Consider the following 20,295-nt stretch of genomic DNA (forward strand, 5'->3'; position numbering starts at 1 on the left):
TACACTTTTAATGTCAAATTTTACCTCTTTTGATATTGTGTATTTATTAAGAAATTATAGTAACTGTGTAGCTATTTTTAATGTTCTTGTCATTTAACGTTTCTACTATAGTTAAGAGGCCAACACACTCTCATATTACAGTATGAGAGTTTTCTGAATTTGACTATTTATTCACTCTTTACCTGTATGGTCTATGTATTTGTATGTTTTCATATTACTAACTAGCATCTTTTCATTTCAGCTTGAAGAACTTCTAGCATTTCTCGTAAGGAAGGTCTATCGGTGATAAACTCCCTCATTTTTGTCTGGTGAAGTCTTTCTTTTGTAAATGGTGTTTTGTAAACATTTTGTGTGTTTATATTATTTATTTATTGGGCTGCACTGGGTCTTTGTTGCTGTGTGTGGGCTTTCTCTAGTTGCAGCCACTTCTGTTGAAGCGTGCAGGCTTCTCATTGCAGTGGTTTCTCTTGCTGTGGCACTCGGGCTCAGCAGTTGTGGCACACGGGCTTAGTTGCTCCACAGCATGAGGGATCTTCCTGGACCAGGGATTGAACCCATGTTCCCTGCATTGGCAGGTGGATTCTTCACCACTGGACCACCAGAGAAATCCCATCTGGTAAAGTCTTTTTTTTTTTTTTACCTTTTTGTTGTAAATTATGTTTTTACTTATTTTTTTAATTTATATTTTTTATTGACAGATAATTGCTTTACAGAATTTTTGTTGTTTTCTGTCAAACTATCTGGTAAAGTTTTTGTTGTTGTTTAGTTGCTAAGTCATGTCCAACTCTTTGCGGCCCCATGGACTGTAGCCTGCCAGGCTCTTCTGTCCGTGGGATTTTCTGGGCAAGAATATTGGAATGGAGTACCATTTTCTTCTCCAGAGGATCTTTCTGACCCAGGTATCAAACCCACATCTCCTGCATTGCAGACAGATTCTTTACTGCTACACTACCAGGGAAGCCCAAAGTCTTTGTTTCTCCTTAGTAAAGGACAACTTTGTCAGACAGAGAATTCTCAATACGTAATTGACATCTAATTCTTGACTATATCATCCAACTCTTTCCTGGCTACCGGGGTCCAGCCCTGGTTGGATCCAGGGATTCCCTCAGGAGGATGGCATTGGCGATTAGAATAGCAAAGGCTGAGAGATATTAGAGGCTCATTATAACTGGTTTACGCGGAAAATCAATATAACCTGTGACACCAGGTTAGCTCTGACTATGGAGGCTGCAGGCGCCCTCTCGAATAGGGGAAGGTGCCCCACCTTGGGTGCCTTCTCAAGTGGGTCTTAGAAGCCCAGGCAAATAAGTAGTCCCAGAGGACCCCCACGCTCCAATTAAATGTCCTGAAGGAAGAACAGAAAAGAAAAGGAGGAAAAGGAAACAAGAAAGAACAACACGACATGGGGAGATCAAGCTTTGAGCAAGGCCCGTAGCTTTATTTTCAAAGGGAGCTTATATACCTTAAGTTGTGCATAGAGGATAATAGGGGTGTGAAATCATGCAAAGTCAGCAGTCTTTGATCCTTATCTAGACCAGGCTTTCTTTTCTGCAAACTTATCATCATATACAGATGGTTTAGGTGATTTACATCATCTTCTGGCCAGAAGGCCTGTTAACATTTTATGATTCTGATAAAGGTTTGTCAACCATAAGACTTATTTTCTCTAAGAGTAATTATTTTAAAGTTTGGCGCCATCCTCCAAAGGTGTTAGATAAAGTTGCATTCCTATAGGGCAGAGGTGCAGTGGGTTTACAACAAGGAAAGAATTTATTACCTTAAGGGTCTAAAGTTGTTAACACCAAGGCCACTACTTATTTTTTCTATATACCAACTATATTAATTAATACACTTCCAAGGATACAATACAGGGGATGTGGAAACTTGGCAGCAAGCATTGGCTCAACAATGAAATCTTCTACTAGTTCTAACAAATTCTAACTCTCCAAGAGGCTCTATACTATTTGAATATCTTAAGCTTCCCGGGCCTCTTCCTCCGGACTCCTACAGCTACGCATACAATGAGTCCGGGTAAACCTGTCAGGCAAGTTAGAGAGCCGTCTGAGGGGTTTGGATTGAAACACTTTTATTATGCCCAGGAGGCTAATTAGCTAGAACTCTAAGTTGATTTCCTTCAGAGAAAAGTGGTCGGGGATAGCACCCCCCCCCCCCCCCCCCGTTAATGTCAGAGGAGTTGGTGAAAGTCGTAAAATAGTAAAACAGATTCTGATTTGGGGGTAGATGCTCAGGCAGAACCAGGGGGGCCCCTCGAGCCCTGACTCACCTTTGCGTATCAGGCCTCTCCACAAGACCTTTGTCATGGGTGGGAACTCCCGTGCTGGCTCCCGGCACCTGGCCTATAGGATTTCTGCTAAGAAATCCATTGCTAGCCTAATAGGAGCAGCTTTGTAGTTTACAGTCTTCTTTTTTCTTGCTGATTTTAGGATTCTGTCCTTGTCTTATATTTTTGGCAGTTTTATTATAATGTGTCTTGGAGAAGATCATTTCAGACTGAAGTAATAGGGTGATCTAATAGCTTTGTGAACTTGAATGCATAAATTTTTTCTCCCAGGTTTAGGAAAGTTTTAGCCATTGTTTCTTCAAATAGTTTTTCTGTCTCTGTCTCCCTCTCTTCTCCTTCTGGAACTCCAATGATTCAGATTTTGTTTCTTTTGATGGTGCTCTGTTGTTGCACACACATTTGTGATTAGCATATTTTCTTGGAAAAATAACTCCTTTATCATTATGTAATAGCCCTATTTATCCCTTGTAACATAGCTTGTTCTGAAGTCTACTTTATCTAATATTAACATAGCTACTCCAGCTTTATTTTGATTAGAGTTTGCTAGATGGTACACTTTTTTCAATTCTTTTACTTCTAGAGATCTATATTATTATATTTAATATCTAACAATAATATAGATATTTAGAGATCTATATTACTACATTTAACATTCTATTTGGAGATAGAACATAGTTTTGTCTTTCTTATAAACCAATTTGACAAATCTTTTAGTAGGTGTGTCTAAACTATTCACATTTAATGTAACTATTAACATTATTGAACTTGGGTCCACTATTTTATTATTTCTATTTGTACCTTATTTTTTTTTTTTTCTTCTATTTCATTTTTATTGCCTTCTCTTATTTCTAATATTTTTAAATATTCCAAGTTAATTACCTGTTAGCTTTTGCCTATATCTCTTCATAGTATTTTTGGGTGTTGGTCTCTGGGTTACAATATACAGACCTTAGAGTTAAAAAGATAAGCAGAGTTGAAAGTTTGCAACTTCAAGTAAAATGTAGAAGCCTTACAACCATATAGATCACTTTCCCTGTAATTGTCTAATGTATTACATCTACATAATCTCTCTAACGATGTTATAATTTTTGCTTCCAACTGTCCTACATATCTTAAAGAACTTGTGAGGTGTAAAATAAGCTACTGTATTTATCCAAATGTTTACCATTTCTGTTGCCATTTCTTCTGTTCTCTTGTTATTCCTGAAGTTCCAAATGTCCCTGTGGAATTTCACATTAGCCTGAAGAACTTCCATTAGCAGTTCTTTTAGGGCAGGTTTACTGGTGATAACATTTTCTCAGTTTTCTTTCATCTGAAAATATTTATATTTTGCTTTCATTTCTGAAGGATATTTTACTGCTGTAGAACCCTGGATTGACAGGACTTTTCACAGCACTTTCCAGATGTTTCTCCCACTGTCTGTTGACCTTTATGGCTTCTAACAAGAAATGTGCCAACATCTGAATCATCATCCTTCCCCTCATTGTGATGTTATTTTTTTCTGATTGCTTTCAAGATTTTTTTCTTCATCTTTGCTTTACAGCAGTTTGGTGATGGTGTATTTGGGGTGGTTTTTCTTTAAGTTATTCTCTTTGGCATTTGCTGAGCTTCTTGAATCTGTAAATCTGTGTCTTTTGCCATACATACTTGAGAAGTTTTCAGCTATTTTTTTTTTCTGTTTTTTCCTTTACCAATTTCTTTTCCTTCTCTGGTACACTAATGACATGAATATTAGACCTTTTGATATTTCATAAGTTACTGAGTTTCTGCTTTTTAGAAAAAATTCTACTATTAAGATTCAGTAATTTTTATTGCACCTTCTTCAAGTTCATTGACTTTTTTTTCTGTCATCTGCATGCTGCTGTTAATTTCATGCAGTGAAATTTTTATTTCAGATATTCTATTATTTAATTCAGTGACCAGATATGGGAGGTGGTAATGAGGTGTGATTTTTCACACCTAGGTTTTAGCTTGGGTAATGGGGTAGTTGTTGGTAGCTCTTACCAAGGAATAAGAACAATGAGGAAAATAATGCAATTGGAGATGTGAATTTAAGCTGAAAGCTGCTGCTGCTGCTGCTAAGTCGCTTCAGTCGTGTCCGACTCTGTGCGACCCCATAGATGGCAGCCCACCAGGCTCCCCCATCCCTGGGATTCTCCAGGCAAGAACACTGGAGTGGGTTGCCATTTCCTTCTCCAGTGCATGAAAGTGAAAAGTGAAAGTGAAGTCGCTCAGTTGTGTCTGACTCTTCTCGACCCCGTGGACTGCAGGCTACCAGGCTCCCCCATCCATGGGATTTTCCAGGCAAGAGTACTGGAGTGGGGTGCCATCGCCTTCTCCAAGTGATAAAGTTAATGTGGTTTAAATCAGTGATTTTCAAATTATCAATTGCAATAGCTTATATCATGGCATCAATTTTGTGGGTTATAACCAGCATTTTAAAAATGGACTGCAGTTTTAAAAGTCAGTAAATGATATTGAACAAAACTTGTGTTTTAGTATGTGTGTGCATATGCATGTGCATGTGTTAATTTATTAGACGTGAATACGTTTCTAACTGTGATGTTTCCAAAAATGTTTGAAAACCATTAGTTTAAATCCATTAGTTTAAACATAATGATGTTTACAAGGCAGCATATGAATAAAAGACCTATGATTGAACCTAATGATTTCTAATAATCTAACTCTCATGTTCTCAGATGAGTTTTAAAATATAGACCTAAAGTTTTTATAATTATAATTTTTTTGGCCACACCGTGTAGGATGTGGGACCTTAGTTCCCCAATCAGGGAACAAACCCATGCCCTCTGCAGTTGGAGTGAAAATTCTTAACCACTGGACCTAAGCCCTAAATTTTTGTAATTCCTATTCTTTACTATTGAATCATTTACAGCAAATATTTTCACTAAAGCTGATCTACTTAGAGTGAGGGAAATTCCTTAGACTTTATTGGGTATTTACTTTCCCAATATTATAATCTTCTAGAATACTCACCACTTAATTACACGTATTAGTACCCTTTAAAATGTTTACAGAAAAGCTGACTACCTGAAACTAACACCAGGTTAGCTTTGCAGGCTGGAATCTGTTCTGAATAGTGGTCTGAAAGGAACTTTGGATTTGGAGGGAAATGGTTGGGAACAGTTTGAACATAAAAACTATTTTCTCATGAGTTCCATTTTAATGTTGAATAAATTCACAATTTCTGTTTTTACTTCGTGTCCTCTTAGAAAGTCATTCTTCATTTTGAGAAGGAATGCTCTGCAGGGTTTCAGCATTGCTGTCATGGCCACTGCCTCTCCTCTGAGGAAACTGGAGGACAAGGTGATGTGCTCTATCTGTCTTGACTACTTGAAAGACCCTGTTACCATCGACTGTAGTCACATCTTCTGCTATCACTGCATCATTAAGGTCTGTGAATCTGCTCAGCAGCCATTATATTGTTCTCTCTGCAAGACAGCCTTTAAGAAAGAGAATATCCGCCATGTGTGGCAGATGGCCAGCATAGTGAAGAATATCTGGAGGATGAAAGTAGATGAGGAGAGACAACCCAGAGAGGACCGACCACTCGCACAGAGAGCAGAGCAGCTGTGCGGGCAGCATTTGGAGAAGCTGCATTACTACTGCAAGGATGACCAGCAGATACTGTGTGTCGTGTGTCAGGAGTCCCGGGAGCACAGGCACCACGCTGCTGTTCTGCTGGAGAAGGCTGCGCAGCCTTATCAGGTAAGAAGCTTGCTGGACCCCAGCTCTGTTCTTGGAGCCAGAAAAGTTCTATTGTACCTTCAGGATAAGGTCCAAAATTTTTTTAATAAACACTTTATTGAGGTATAATTGACACATAAAAAGCTGTCCATATATTTACTGTATGCAATTTAAGTTTGGGGATAAGTATGTCACTAACATCAAGGCAAGAGACATATTTATCACCTCCCAAAGTTTCCTCCCACCCGATTTATTATTATTATTGTCTTACTGTGTGTGTGAGAGAGAGAACACTTAGCAAGATCTATCCTGTTAGCAAATTTTAACTGTACAACACAGCATTGTTATCTGTAAGCACTGTGGTATAGAGTAGATCTTCAGAACTTACTTATCTTGCATAACTGAAACTTTTACCCTTTGACCCTCACCTCCCCTTTACACTTCCCTCCAGCTGCTGGCCACCACCATCCTACTCTGCTTCTGTCCGAGTTTTAGATTCCTCATACAAGTGAGATGATTTGGTGTTTGTCTTTTGTGCCTGGCTTATTTCACTTTACATAATATCCTCCAGGTTCATCTGTGTTGTTGCAAATGGCAGGATTTTCTTCTTTTTTTAAGGCTGAGTAAGATGCCATTGTATGTATATACCACACTGTCTTTATCCATTCATCCATTGGACATTAGGTTGTTTCCATAGCTTGGCTGTTGAGGATAATGCTGCAATAAACATGGGAGTGGAGATGTCTCTTCGAGATCCTGATCTCAATTTCTTTAGATAAATACCTAGAAACAGGATTGCTGGGTCATATGGTAGTTCTATTTTTAGTTTTTTGAGAAGCATCTATCGTGTTTTCCATGACTGTGCCAGTTTCCATTCTCGTTAGTAGTGTACCAGGGTTTCCTTTTCTTCACATCTTCACCAATACTTGTTATCTTTCATTTTTTAAAATAATAGCCATTCTAATAATTGTTAAGGGGAAGGTTCAAATTCTGTAGCATGGTAAGTTCTTGGCAACATGTATTCTTCTAATTTGAATAATAAACTGGTTTGTTTTCATATCTTTTATAATAGCAAGTCTGTCCCACTGCCTTGATGTTTTAGTTTCTGAAGCATCTGATCAAGCCTCAACCAGCAGTATGGAATACCAGCGCTCTTGATAGCCGTCTTGATACTTAGCTTCAAAGTGTGTGCTTCATCTGTATTATAAAAATATTTTTGAGAATATTGCATCTTGTATGAATTTCCTTTCTGAATTTAATCTCAGGGAAAATATTATTTTTTTCTGATGTACCAGTAGTTTTCCTCCTGTCTGCTAAAGGATTACATGAATCACTATTTCCCTTTTGTCCTTGGTTAACAGGACTCTTAAAATCAATTTAATCATTCACTCAGTGATTTGGAGTTAGTATATATATTTTCCTTCATTATTTTGTGTTGATTTTCTTTTTTATTTCTATGTTATCAATTAATTTTAATATAAATTATCTATATTTTTGGTGGAAAGAAACAGTGTAAATATAAAAACTACACTATAAGTCTTAGTAGTTGTGATAATAAATTTTATTTTATCTCACTTATTTTTCTCCCAGTTTTATTGAGATGTAATTGACATACAGTACAGTATAAGTTTAACATGCATTTTATCTCACTTCTGAGAAGCTACTCTAAGCTAACATAGCACTCACTTTGTTTCTTCTTCATTAACTAGGATGAAAACTATTCCAACCTAGTTATCTTATAGTACTACATAAGATCAAAGACTATCTGATTTCACTCTAAAATCATTTTGCAGGTGTCTTTTCTTATTGAGGGCATTTTCATCTTCATCTTGAGATTATTCATGTCCCCCCCACCCCCGCATAGGGTAAAATTCTAAACCATCTGAAGATTCTGAAGGGAGACAGGGACAGGATTCAGAATTTTCAGTCTACAGGAGAAGATGAGATTCAGGCCCTGCTGGTACGAGAAGTTTTGAGTGAATGTTCTTTGTACCTGTGTTGGGTGGGAGAGAGAGAGAGAGAAGTGTGTGTGTGTGTGTGTGTGTGTGTATATATGTTGAGGGGAGGGGGGATAATGAGGGATGAGGAGAAAGTGGGTGTGATAGAAGGGATTCTAGTTCTGAACTTATCCTCAGACAAACATTCTGGTGTTTTCCAGCCTCTCAGGAGAAATCCTCTTTGTCTTTCTGCCTTTACTGTAGGCAAAATTCCAGAACCACAAACAAGACATAGCATCAGTGTTTGAGCAGGGCCATCAGTTCCTGAGAGAAAGGGAGCAGTACCTGTTGGAGTGGCTGGAGGGAACGGAGCAACAGCTCACAGAAGGGAGGAACAGCCATGTTGCCAAGGGCCCTGAGGAGGTCATCCGGCTGGAGACCCTGATTTCTGAGTTAGAGAAGAAGGCTCAGCAGCCAGCAGTGAACTTTTGCAGGTGAGGGACCAGTTAAATTGGACCTCTTGCTCCAGGCTGCAGTCTGGCCCCTCCATTAACATAAGATTTGGACCAGGAGTCAGGAGAGACAAGGTTTTGTTCTCATTTGTTGAGTTCTTGACAGGTTAATTAGCAAACCAATAGGTTGTAAGTCCCAAATCACAGTGGGTGGGAGACTGCAAAATGCACAGATGTTACACTGAGATAGTAAGATCTGTCAGTCAATTCAGTTCAGTCTCTTAGTCGTGTCCGACTCTTTGCAACCCCATGGACTGCAGCACACCAGGCTTCCCTGTCCATCACCAACTCCTGGAGCTTGTTCAAACTCATATCCATTGAGTTGGTCATGCCATCCAATCATCTCCTCTTCTGTCATCCCCTTCTCCTCCTGCCCTCATTCTTTCCCAGCTTCAGGGTTTTTTCCAATGAGTTGGTTCTTTGCATCAGGTGCCCAGAGTATTAGAGCTTCAGCTTCAGCATCAGTCCTTCCAATGAATATTCAGGACTGATTTCCTTTAGGATTAACTGGTTTAATCTCCTTGCAGTCCAAGGGACTCTCAAGAGTCTTCTCTAACATCACAGTTCAAAGCATCAATTCTTCGATGCTCTGCTTTCTTTATGGTCCAACTCTCACATCCATACATGCACATTTATAATTATAAGAAATAATTGAGTGTTAAATCTTATGATCAGACTGGAAGCCACAGGAATTCTGGAAAAGGCTAGTCAGGGAAGGCTTCATGGATGAAGCAGCTCTTAATGGTAGCCTTGAGGAAAATGTAAAGATTTGTGTTAGCAGAAAAGAGGAGTTGAACATTCCATTTGTGGAGGTGCATTGGTTAAAATGAAACACATGAATGTGATGATAAACTTAATGAGTGTGATAATAAAAAGGTGGATGTAGGTGCAGCGTGCATGTCAGTCCTGTCCGACTCTTTGCAACCCCATGGACTGTAGCCCACAGGCTCCTCTGTCCATGGGATTTTCCAGGCAGAATACTGGAGTGGGTTAGCCATTTCCTCCTCCGGGGGATCTTCTTGACCCAGGGGTTGAACCTGAGTCTCCTGTGGCTCTTGAACTGACAGGAGGATTCTTTACCACTGAGCCACTTGGGAAGCCCACGGGTGCTGAGGAAGAGCATTTGGAAGATAGGAAGGATACATAGAGTGAAAGGGGCTACCTTTCTGGAGAAGTCAGCTTAAGTGAGGAAGAAGTTAAAGGGAAGATGGGCTAGGTAAGATGGAGCCAGCTGAGTAGAGGCCTTCGAAGGCATTCTGAGATTTCAGTCTTAATCTGATAGACAGTAAGAATCTTAACAGATTAAGGGAGTTTTCCTGGAGACGATATTCTAGACTCAAATGGAGGAAAGGAAGGGGAAACATGTGTCCCCATAAACCACAGTGGAGAATAGCACAGGTCGAAGCCCACCAGAAAATTCTCTGTACAGTCCTATCCTGTACCCATTCCCAGCGAGCTCATCGTAAGGAACGGAGGCAGCTCCTGGGAACCTTATTTCCATGACAGTCTGTCTTCTCTCCCTTTCTAGGACCCAAGTGACATAACAAGCAGGTAAGTGCTGCTTGCTTAATATTTTTAACCACTTAGGTGTTCCTTTTTTTTTTCTTTCTGTCACCATAACTTATTGAAATTTGGCAAGGGCTGAAAGGGGTTATTTGGAAGAAGAGAGGTTCTTCTAGAAAGTTTAATATGAAAAGTATTCCATAGAACATCCTAGAAAAATTATTGTCTTGGAACTTAGGATGGTAAGAGGATAGGGAGAGTTGAAATGGGAGGAGATTGTGGCAGAGTATTTGAAAAAGTTTAAAATACACATTTGTTTCTAAGACCCAGTGTCCTTTTGTTCTTTTTATTCCTATTTGGTTCCCAGCTGCCTCTCCTGGCTGTACTCCCTCACATTTTGTAGAGCACATTTCTTCATCAGATTGCCCTCCATGCTTGTTAGTGATGGTTTCCTGCTCTCTGCTGGATCATAAGAAGAAGACACTTATATGAGTCACAGGGATAATGGTTTCTTTGGCAGTGGTTCTCAGCCAGTGTGTTAGGCATTAAACACTGACAGTTTTCAAAAACCATACCCATAATGATATGCAGAAGCTTTGAACAGAGATAAAAGCCAAGTATTTTGAGAATACACAGTTCATCCCAGAGACACCAGGACTGTTGGCATAATCTGAGCATTTACCATGGACCAGTTACCAGGTGGGGAAAGGAGACAGGATGCCAGATTCTGGCTGGGGAGACCAGACAGAGACTGTCGGAGATGAGTGATTATATAAGAAATGAGGGTGATACAGAATGTGTAAGACTTCTTGCCCTAGAGTATTTTGTCTGATATCAGTAGTTATTCTAGTTTTCTTTTGATTAGTGTTTTCATACTATTAAACTTTTTATTCTTTAACTCTCAACCTATCTGGGCTGTTATTTTTATGTATCTCTTATAAGCAACATAAAATTTTGTTTTCTTTTAAAATAAATTCATCTGACACATTTTAATTGGAATATTTAGTATTTATAGCTCCTGGAAAACCACCACTTTCATTTATAATTTAAAAAGTATTTGCAGTGTTTGACAAATAATATCCTTACATTTTATTGTTTATATCTGAATATGTTTTGTTTATATCTATTTTTGCCTTCTCTACTTGCCTTTCTCTTTTTTCTATTTTTAATATTTTATATTTTTGTGTATATATATTTATAGAGCCTTGTTTTTGTCATATGCTATAATTTCTAGTCCATAGTATTTTTTATTGTTTTCTAGATATTTTAAAATTTTAAATTTCATTTGCTATTTAATATAAGATTTGTTTTAAAAAGAGGACATCTGTCAATGGTGCTGTTTTTTTTTCTAACAGCTTTATGTTTCATGTTTTTTTTACATTTTGTGATCAGACATTTTGTGATCAGCCATTTCTACTATTTTGGACTTTATCGAGGCTTTCTGTATTGTGTGTTTTAAATTTTTGGACAGTTCTATGCACTTGAAAATAAGGCACATTCTTTGTGTTCTTGGAATAGGATTGATATATCTCCATGAGGTTTTCCTTAGTAATTTTGTTATTTAAGTATTTTGTTTTGATACTTAAGAGGGCCCGGATAGCTCAGTCGGTAGGTCAAACATCAGACTTTTAATCTGTTTAAGTCCCTGTTCAGGCATAGCTCTAGGTTTTGGGGCTTCCCCGGTAGCTTGGTGGTAAAAAAAAAAAAAAAAAAATCTCCTGCAGGTTGATCCCTGGGTTGGGAAGATGCCCTGGAAAAGGGAATGGCAACCCACTCCAGTATTCTTGCCTGGAGAATCCCATGGACAGAGGAGCCTGGCAGGTTGCAGTCCATGGGGTCTCAATAGTCAGACACGACTTAGCAACTAAACCACCATAAATGACATGTTGGTGGATAGAGAATCCTTGGATCATGGCCCTTTCTTCAGATCTCTATATTCTTCTCTCTGACTCTGATGTTGAAACCAGCCACTTGGAAAAGCAGCTTTTACTATCTGCCTCTTTGGTCCATTATTGGTATTTGTTCTCATGCATATACTCTGACGGTGGGAAACCATGCCTTTCTCTCAGGAGTAATTACTGTGACTTCATTATCTCTAGATACCCCCGGAAGAAGTTCTGGATTGAAAAGCCTATCAGTCCTGCAATCAGAAAACGGATGGAAGAATTTTCAGATAAACTTCTTTGTTTAGAGAAAGGACTCAGAGGATTCCATGGTAAAGGAAGAAATTCTGAGCCTAGAAAACCTTCTTTCTTTCTCTGTAATGTTTCTTTAAGTTTTGATCATGGCTGCACCTTCTCAGAGTTCCTGCATGTCATTCACACCAGACAGGGACACTGGGGAGGAAATCTAAGTCCAAACCATGGAGGCTTCCAACGTGATAGTCTAAGACTGTTCCATAATGTAGAATCATAGTTAATAGTTCTCAGAGTTGGTAGAAATATATTTCATATCTAACAGTGAGATAAAAGAAGATTGGGAGGCTATGGAAAACAGTATGGCATTTCCACAAAATTTAAACACATAATTACCATATGATCTAGCATTCCCACTTCCCAAAGAATTAAAAGCAGGCCCTCAAAGAGATATTTGCACTCTCATGTTCATAGCAACATTATTCACAATGGACAGGAAGCAGAAGCAACCCAAATGTTCATCACTGGATGAATGGAGAAATGGAATGTGGCATATGCAGACAATTGAATACTATCCAGCCTAAAAAAGGAAGGAAACTGTGACACATACTCTAACATGGATGAACCTCGAGGACAAAATGCTAAGTGAAATGAGCCAGTCACAAAGAGACAAGTACTGTGTGATTCCATGTATATGAGGTCTCTAAAGTAGTCAAATCCATAGGAACAGAAAGTGGATTAGTGGTTGCCAGGTTAGAGAGGAGGGGGAAATGAGGAGCTGTTGTTTAACTAGTATAGAGTTTAAATTTTAAAAAATGCAAAAGTTCTGGAAACTGGTTGCACAACAATTTAGATATACTTAATGTTAGGTACTTAGAAAAAAAGGGTAAAAAAGTAACTGTTATGGTTTTAAAGACAAGAAGGTCCAAGGACCAGAGTGAAAACTTCAAGAATAAACAGAAAAACAGCACTCTAAAGACATGTCTTTGAGAGGTGGAGAGAAAAAGTGTATAAAAGGAGGACCAAGAAGTTTAGGACTCAGTTTAAAAATGTTTGCCCAAAGGTGCTCTTTCTCTCTCACACCAGCTGGGTTCTAAACTGAGTTGTAACACTGATTTTCCTATGCTGTAACACTTTGTTTAGACTGGACAGCTGTGAACAAATCTTTGTTTCAACATTAACATTAATGAACTATACACTTAAAAATGGTAAAGACAGTAAATGTTATGTGTTTTAACCACAATTGAAAATAAAATTAAAGAATAGTGAGAGAATGACTCTAAAGAGGTGTCTTTGAGAGTGGAGAGAAATAATGTGGTTTAGGACTAGAAGTTTAGGACTCAGTTTAAAAACAGGTAGTATGCCCAAAGGTGCTCTTTAATGAAGCACCAGGTGGGTTCAGCATGTGTTGCCATGGATATTCACATGAACCTGTTTAGACTGGACAGCTGTGGGTGTCTCCTGAATTAATTCCTCTGTTTCACTTGAACTTTCATGATCCGCTGTTAACTGTTGAAGTTATATGAGATACCATAAGAGAATTTGACAGAGAAGCTGTGGTGCCAGAGCTGCTTCCTGTCAAGAATTCCCTGGTGGTCCAGTGGGTAGGACTCAGTGCTTTCACTGCTGTCGGCCTGGGTTCAATCCCTGGTCTTCCTGCAAGCCAAGTGGTGTGGCTAAAGAAAAAAAAAAAAAAAAAAAAAAACAAGAAAGAATTGCTCACTGTCCTTTTGTTCTTTTACTCTAGGAAAATTGATGAGGGATCTGGAATATAAGACAAGTGAGTATCTGGAGAGGATAGTGGCTGAAGTTTGCAAATTACCATTTTCCTGTGAAGCTCTTATTACTTATGGGTCAGCCTGTTTGTTTTAAAGAGGAAGGTCTTCATGTGACTAATGTATCCAAATTCTTTATCCTGAGTTCAGAACCATAAACCTTTCTCCAGATTTGCTCAGCTGTAGTGATCCCAGTTCTTATCTTTTTTTCCTCTCCAGTCTCATCGCACTGCCTGAGGCCTTGAATTTTCTGTGTTTACACTTTCTAGATATGGTTGCTAACAGTCTGAACACAAGGTCAAAAGCAGTCTTTGTCCTGGTCCCCTGAGGAGTCTCCCACCATTGTCATGAAGGCCCCAGAACCTATGGGACAAATCTCATTTGTATCTTTTGTGAGGCCACACCTTTGTCTCCTTGTCCCCACAGTGAGGATCATCCTGAATTCCCAGAGAGCCAATGGCTACCTCTCAGTGTCTCCAAATGGGAAAGTATGATGTTCACTGGCTTGTGGCTGAACAAATGCCAGCATGGTCAGCGATTTGATCTGGAGCCTGGGGTGCTGGGCAGTAAGGGCTTCACGTGGGGCAAAGTGTACTGGGAAGTGAAAGTGGACAGGATCTGGTGGGAAGCAGAGGAGGAAGAAGACACAAGGAGATACAGGGCTGGAAGCAGAGGCATGTTTGGCAGTAGAGATCTTGGTGGATTTACAGGCATCACTGATGGGTATCATTCTCCTGGATATAGAGAGGAGAATGAGGAGTTGGAGGAGGAATGGTCTCAGGAAAATGGAATATGGCCAAAATTCTGCCTGGTGGGGGTGGCAAGAGAGTCAGTGGTGAGAAGGGGATTTCTCAACTTCACCCCTGAGGAGGGGTTCTGGACTCTGCAGCTGTCCTCAGCTGGGGTGTCTATATGCACCAGCCCGGGGCCCTTCCAGATCCTGTCCTACTGCCCCAGAAGATTGGAGTTGCTCTGGATCATGATGGTGGGAAGGTAATCTTTACCAATGCCAGAACTCAAGAGTTCATCTATGAATTCTCATCTGCCTTCACTGGGAGAATTTTCCCTTTCCTGTGGCTTAACTGCATGAGATCCAGACTTACGCTGAGACCCTGAGAGAAGACCTCCTGGCACAGCCCCAGGTTTTTTCATTTACCCTTTGTTCCTTTTCATCAGTCCCAGCTCTGCCTCAGCTGGATGGTCCTGCTGGGTTTCTGAATGCACTCAGATGACTGGAGCTTTATGGCAGTCATGAGTCTCTTGTCCTCGCTGCTTTGTCTCTAAAATGGGGACGGTAATAGTTGATCTTTTTTCTCTAAGGGGAATGGTTGGAATGTCTTTAATGTACTTATTAAAATGTGTGTTAACTAATTTATCTCTTCTGTTGCCTTTGATTTGGTTCTTCACCCACCACTGAGACAAATGTATGAGAATGAGTGACTGTATTACAGAATCTCAGCTCCTGCTACAAATAGTAATTGATGACAACATCCATATTGGTTTCTGAAGCACCTTTTCTGTCCCATAATTTCTCCTGCCATCCTTCTAAGCAGTTGTTGTTCTGTTGTTCAGTCGTGTCCAACAGTTTTGCAACTCCATGGACTGCAGCACGCCATGCCTCCCTGTCCTTCACCATGTCCCGGAGTTTGCTCAAACTCATATCCATTGAGTCAATGATGCCATCCAACCATCTTATCCTCTGTCACCCCTTTCTCCTTCTGCCCTCAATCTTTCACAGCATCAGGGTCTTTTCCAAATCTTCTAAGCAGCTGAGGAAACAGTAAATATTTGGCAGTTCATATCTGTTTAACCTTTGATACACTATGAGATTTGAGATATCTGGCATAAGAATTCCTTTATTTATCTGCCATGTTCTGATAATTTTTGCAATGGGAGGGCGAGAGGGGAAGCCATGTAAGGTTCAGGTGTATATGAGTTTTTGGAAATCACTTGGTTCTGAAGTCATGTCTAATGTCAGCTGTGTTTTGAGATGGTAGAAATAGATATGTAGCTTAATGTTAAATTAGTAATCTTACATATAAGTAGCAGAAAACAAATTGGCTAATTTTAGAAAAAGGAATATTAACTTTTAAAAAAGGGAAATTAATTAAACATCACAAGCATGTGGAGTGCAAAGAGGGAGGGATATGTGTGCCTGCCTGCATGCAAATTCTGGAGGCACGTCCATGTGACCCCCAGAGAGGTGGGAGCTGCAGTGAGAGAGGGAGGAGGTGGAGGAGTCAGCAGGGCTTGAGAGGATTGTTGAATTGTCAGGATATAAACAGAATACATCATGCATGAGTCCAAGCTATTGGAGAGTGGATATAATCTGGTGGGGAACAGAAGAGGAAGAAGTAAGAACACTTACTTATGGAGCCAGAGGTGTGTTTGGCAGTAGCTATCTTGGTGGATTCATAGACTCAACTGATGGGTAAAGTTTTCCTGGATACAGAGGTGAGAATGAAGAGTTGAGGAAGGAATGGGTTCAGGAAATTAGTGGATAGAACAGGCCCTAGTTCTTCATGTAATTAACCCCTAAATCAAAATCTGCCATAAGCACACCAGAATAGGATGCCTGCCTGTGCCCAGCAACAAAAAAGGCAAAGTGTGTTTTCAGCTTCTGTAATAAGACATGGTCTCATCAAGACTCGCATGTAATCCAGCATTCTCAAGACATGGGAGCAGATGCTAGGTGCCAAAGAACTTCCCATACTTAAACTCCTGGGTTCAAAATGTGGGGAAATTTGCTCTGATAGCTCAGTTGTTTAAAAATGTTTCACTAGACAGCAAAAGAGACACAGATGTAAAGAACAGACTTTTGGACTCTGTGGGAGAAGGCGAGGGTGGGATAATTTGAGAGAATAGCATTGAAACATGTATATTATCATATGTGAAATAGATCACCTGTCCAGGTTTGATGCATGAGGCAGGGTGCTCAGGGCTGGTGCACTGGGATGACCCTGAGAGATGGGATGGGGAGGGAGGTGGGAGGGAGGGTCTGGATGGGGAACACATGTACACCCATGGCTGATTCATGTCAATGTATGGGAAAACCACCACAATATTGTAAAATAATGAGCCTCCAATTAAAAGAAAAAAAAAAAAAAAATTTTTTCTGATTGTAAACTGAATATAAATTCACTATAAAAATGAAGAGTTTTTTTAATCCCAAAGTCTTTTTGTCAACAAAACATTTTCTCTATTAACATTTTGGTATATTTCTAACCTTTTCTGGTGTAAAAATTTGCATATTTCTTATTTTACAAAACTGAAATTGCATTATATGTAATCTCATAGTGTATACTTTTAACATCATATCTGACCATCTGCCCACATCATTAAATATTTCTGAAGATTAAAAAATGTTTTGCTGAAGGACTTCTCTGGTGGTTCAGTGGATAAGAATCCCCTTGTATTCAGGTTCAACCCAGGGACATAGATTCAACCCTGGTTGGGGAAGATTCCAAGTACCTCAGAGCAACTGATCCCATGTGCTATAACTACTGAAGCCCCTGGGCCCAGAGCCCTGTGCTCTGCAACAGGAGAAGCCATGGCAGTGAGAAGCCTGTGCGCTGCAGCTAGAAAGGAGCCACCCCCACCCCCCTGCCTCTGCTCTCTGCAAGTAGAGAAAGCCCATGAGCTGCAGCAATGAAGACCCAGTGCAATCAAAGATAAAAATTAGTAATTAAAAAACAATGTCAAAATCTTTCTCACTGAGGAGAGACAGCTTTCCCAGACTACAGCCCAGACAGAAGCAAGCCTCTGATATGCAAACTAACCAACCCAGACATCCACTGCACCCACCCTCCCTACCCCCCACCACCCTCCCCCATCTGGCCTTTGTAGCCTAAGAGGCAATATTCCTCTGCCTTAATAATCCCAGGGCCAGGTACCAGACAACCAAAGACCATTACTATAACCCAAAGCCTGCTGATACTTGTTCATACCAGCCAATCCTAAACTGTTTTCCCTGCCCTACACCTTGACTTTCCCAAGGAGACCTGTTAAAGGTCTAGCCTTTATTTTGCTTTCATCTTTGCCAAGCTGACAGATTTTAATTTTTATTTCCATTTTCCCTTTCACATTCCCATTTTTCCCATTTATCAATAATGAATTTATTTGGTATTTACATTTCTTCTTTTCCAAATTGTTTTCTGCTGCTGCTAAGTCACTTCAGTCGTGTCCAACTCTGTGCGACCCCATAGACAGCAGCCCACCAGGCTTCTCTATCCATGGGATTTTCCAGGCAAGAGTACTGGAGTGGGTGCCATTGCCTTCTCTGCCAAATTGTTTTCTATAGTCTTTATTTTCCAATCTCGATGTAGGAATTTTAAAATATTGAATTTAAGGAAGAAAAATCAGCCTCTTGACCCCAGGGAACAGGTGTGACACTCACAGCTAGACCTTATAGTTACTTGAAGCTGACCCAGTGCTCACAGCTAGGCCATGTTGTTCTCTTTGGAATAAATCATTTATAAAATAGAAACATCAAATAAGGATACACTGAAATCATAATAAAGTGAAACAAAACAAGATAAAACTATACATAATTTCATTTAAGCACAGAGAAACAGGGCACTGTGCAATTCAGAAAGTACTGAACATCTCCCTATCCTGGGTAACAGGACTGATGGTTGCAAATGCTCCTTTATCCTTGCTCTAGTCTGCCCTCCTTATGGATGTGATTGATTGGGACACCCAATCATGTAACTGACCATGCTTCCTGGCAACACTCAGTTTGGAGTAAACCCCTCTTTTCTCCAACCAAAGCCCAAATCCCACAATAACACATTCTTTCTTATACCCTCACTCTAAGACGCCCTGTGGTTCCCCACAGTATACATTCTCCCTTGCTGTATCAAGTAGTGAGAGAGTCATTTCCTAGGCAGGTTGATAGGGAGTCTAGGGGTCCCCAAGTAGAGAGGGGTCTGGAATTCTCAAGGAGGAAGAAAAGACAAACTTTTTTTCTTTCTCTACATTCCTTAGGATTATATAACAATAATGTATCCTGCCTAAGAACAGTCTCTGGATTAAACCTTCTGTTATCTTAAAATGTAAATTATGGGAGTAGACCTAGGTCTTTACAAGGATGTATCCTTCCTGAGGACAGTGTTATCTTAAAATGTAAATTATGGGAGTAGGTCTGATGAGGTTTTTACAACCCCCAGACATTCTTTGGATTATATAACTTCATTGGTAACACTAGCAAGCGGGTACTCTCTCTGCCCCCTTCTGATGCCTATGTCAGAAGCTTTCTCTATCTCCTTTATACTTTAATAAATCTTTATTACACAAAAGCTCTGAGTGATCAAGCCCCGTCTCTGACCCCGGATTGAATTTTTCTCCTCCGGGGGCCAAGAATCCCGGTGTCTTCGCGTGATTCAACAACAACCTTTCAGTAGTAAACACAATGTGTTCAACTAGGTGTGTTCCTGGTGGTCTTTAGCTGGAAAATATCGACACATGCTAATATTTTGTCTATCAGATTTTTTCAGTTCAGTCACTCAGTCATGTCCAACTCTTTGTGACCCCACGAATCGCAGCACAGCAGGCTTCCCTGTCCATCACCAACTCCCGGAGTCCACCCAAACTCATGTCCATCGAGTCGGTGATGCCATCCAGCCATCTCATCCTCTGCCGTCCCCTTTTTCTCTTGCCCCCAATCCCTCCCAACATCAGAGTCTTTTCCAATGAGTCAGCTCTTCACATGAGGTGGCCAAAGTACTGGAGTTTCAGCTTCAACATCAGTCCTTCCAATGAACACCCAGGACTGATCTCCTTTAGGATGGACTGGTTGGATCTCCTTGCAGTCCAAGGGACTCTCAAGAGTCTTCTCCAACACCACAGTTCAAAAGCATCAATTCTTCAGCACTCAGCTTTCTTCACAGTCCAACTCTCACATCCATACATGACCACTGGAAAAACCATAGCCTCGACTAGACAGATCTTTGTTGGCAAAGTAATGTCACTGCTTTTCAATATGCTATCTAGGTTGGTCATAACTTTCCTTCCAAGGAATAAGCATCTTTTAATTTCATGGCTGCAGTCACCATCTGCAGTGATTTTGGAGCCCCCAAAAATAAAGTCTGACACTGTTTCCACTGTTTCCCCATCTATTTGCCATGAAGTGATGGGACCAGATGCCATGATCTTAGTTTTCTGAATGTTGAGCTTTAATCCAACTTTTCACTCTCCTCTTTCACTTTTCATCAAGAGGCTTTTTAGTTCCTCTTTGTTTTCTGCCATAAGGTGGTGTCATCTGCATATCTGAGGTTATTGATATTTCTCCCAGCAACCTTGATTGCAGCTTGTGCTTCCTCCAGCCCAGTGTTTCTCATGATGTACTCTGCACAGAAGTTAAATAAGCAGGGTGACAATATACAGCCTTGACGTACACCTTTTCCTATTTGGAACTAGTCTGTTGTT

The 20,295-nt window shown here is 40.1% G+C and overlaps 1 protein-coding gene across 1 annotated transcript; it reads left to right on the forward strand.

Moving 5' to 3' along the window:
- Positions 1 to 5,587: 5,587 nt before the first annotated feature.
- LOC138984954 (tripartite motif-containing protein 26-like) lies at positions 5,588 to 15,632 on the forward strand. Its single transcript, XM_070360958.1, is given in 10 exon segments — positions 5,588 to 6,028; positions 7,872 to 7,967; positions 8,209 to 8,438; positions 9,909 to 9,918; positions 9,985 to 10,007; positions 12,059 to 12,174; positions 13,842 to 13,874; positions 14,296 to 14,355; positions 14,358 to 14,825; positions 14,828 to 15,632. Coding segments are annotated over 10 exon segments (1,635 nt in total). The 3' UTR covers positions 14,986 to 15,632.
- Positions 15,633 to 20,295: the final 4,663 nt, after the last annotated feature.

The sequence above is a fragment of the Bos mutus genome, chromosome 23 (assembly GCF_027580195.1).
Source record: "Bos mutus isolate GX-2022 chromosome 23, NWIPB_WYAK_1.1, whole genome shotgun sequence".
In the NCBI taxonomy this organism is placed as follows: Eukaryota; Metazoa; Chordata; class Mammalia; order Artiodactyla; family Bovidae; genus Bos; species Bos mutus.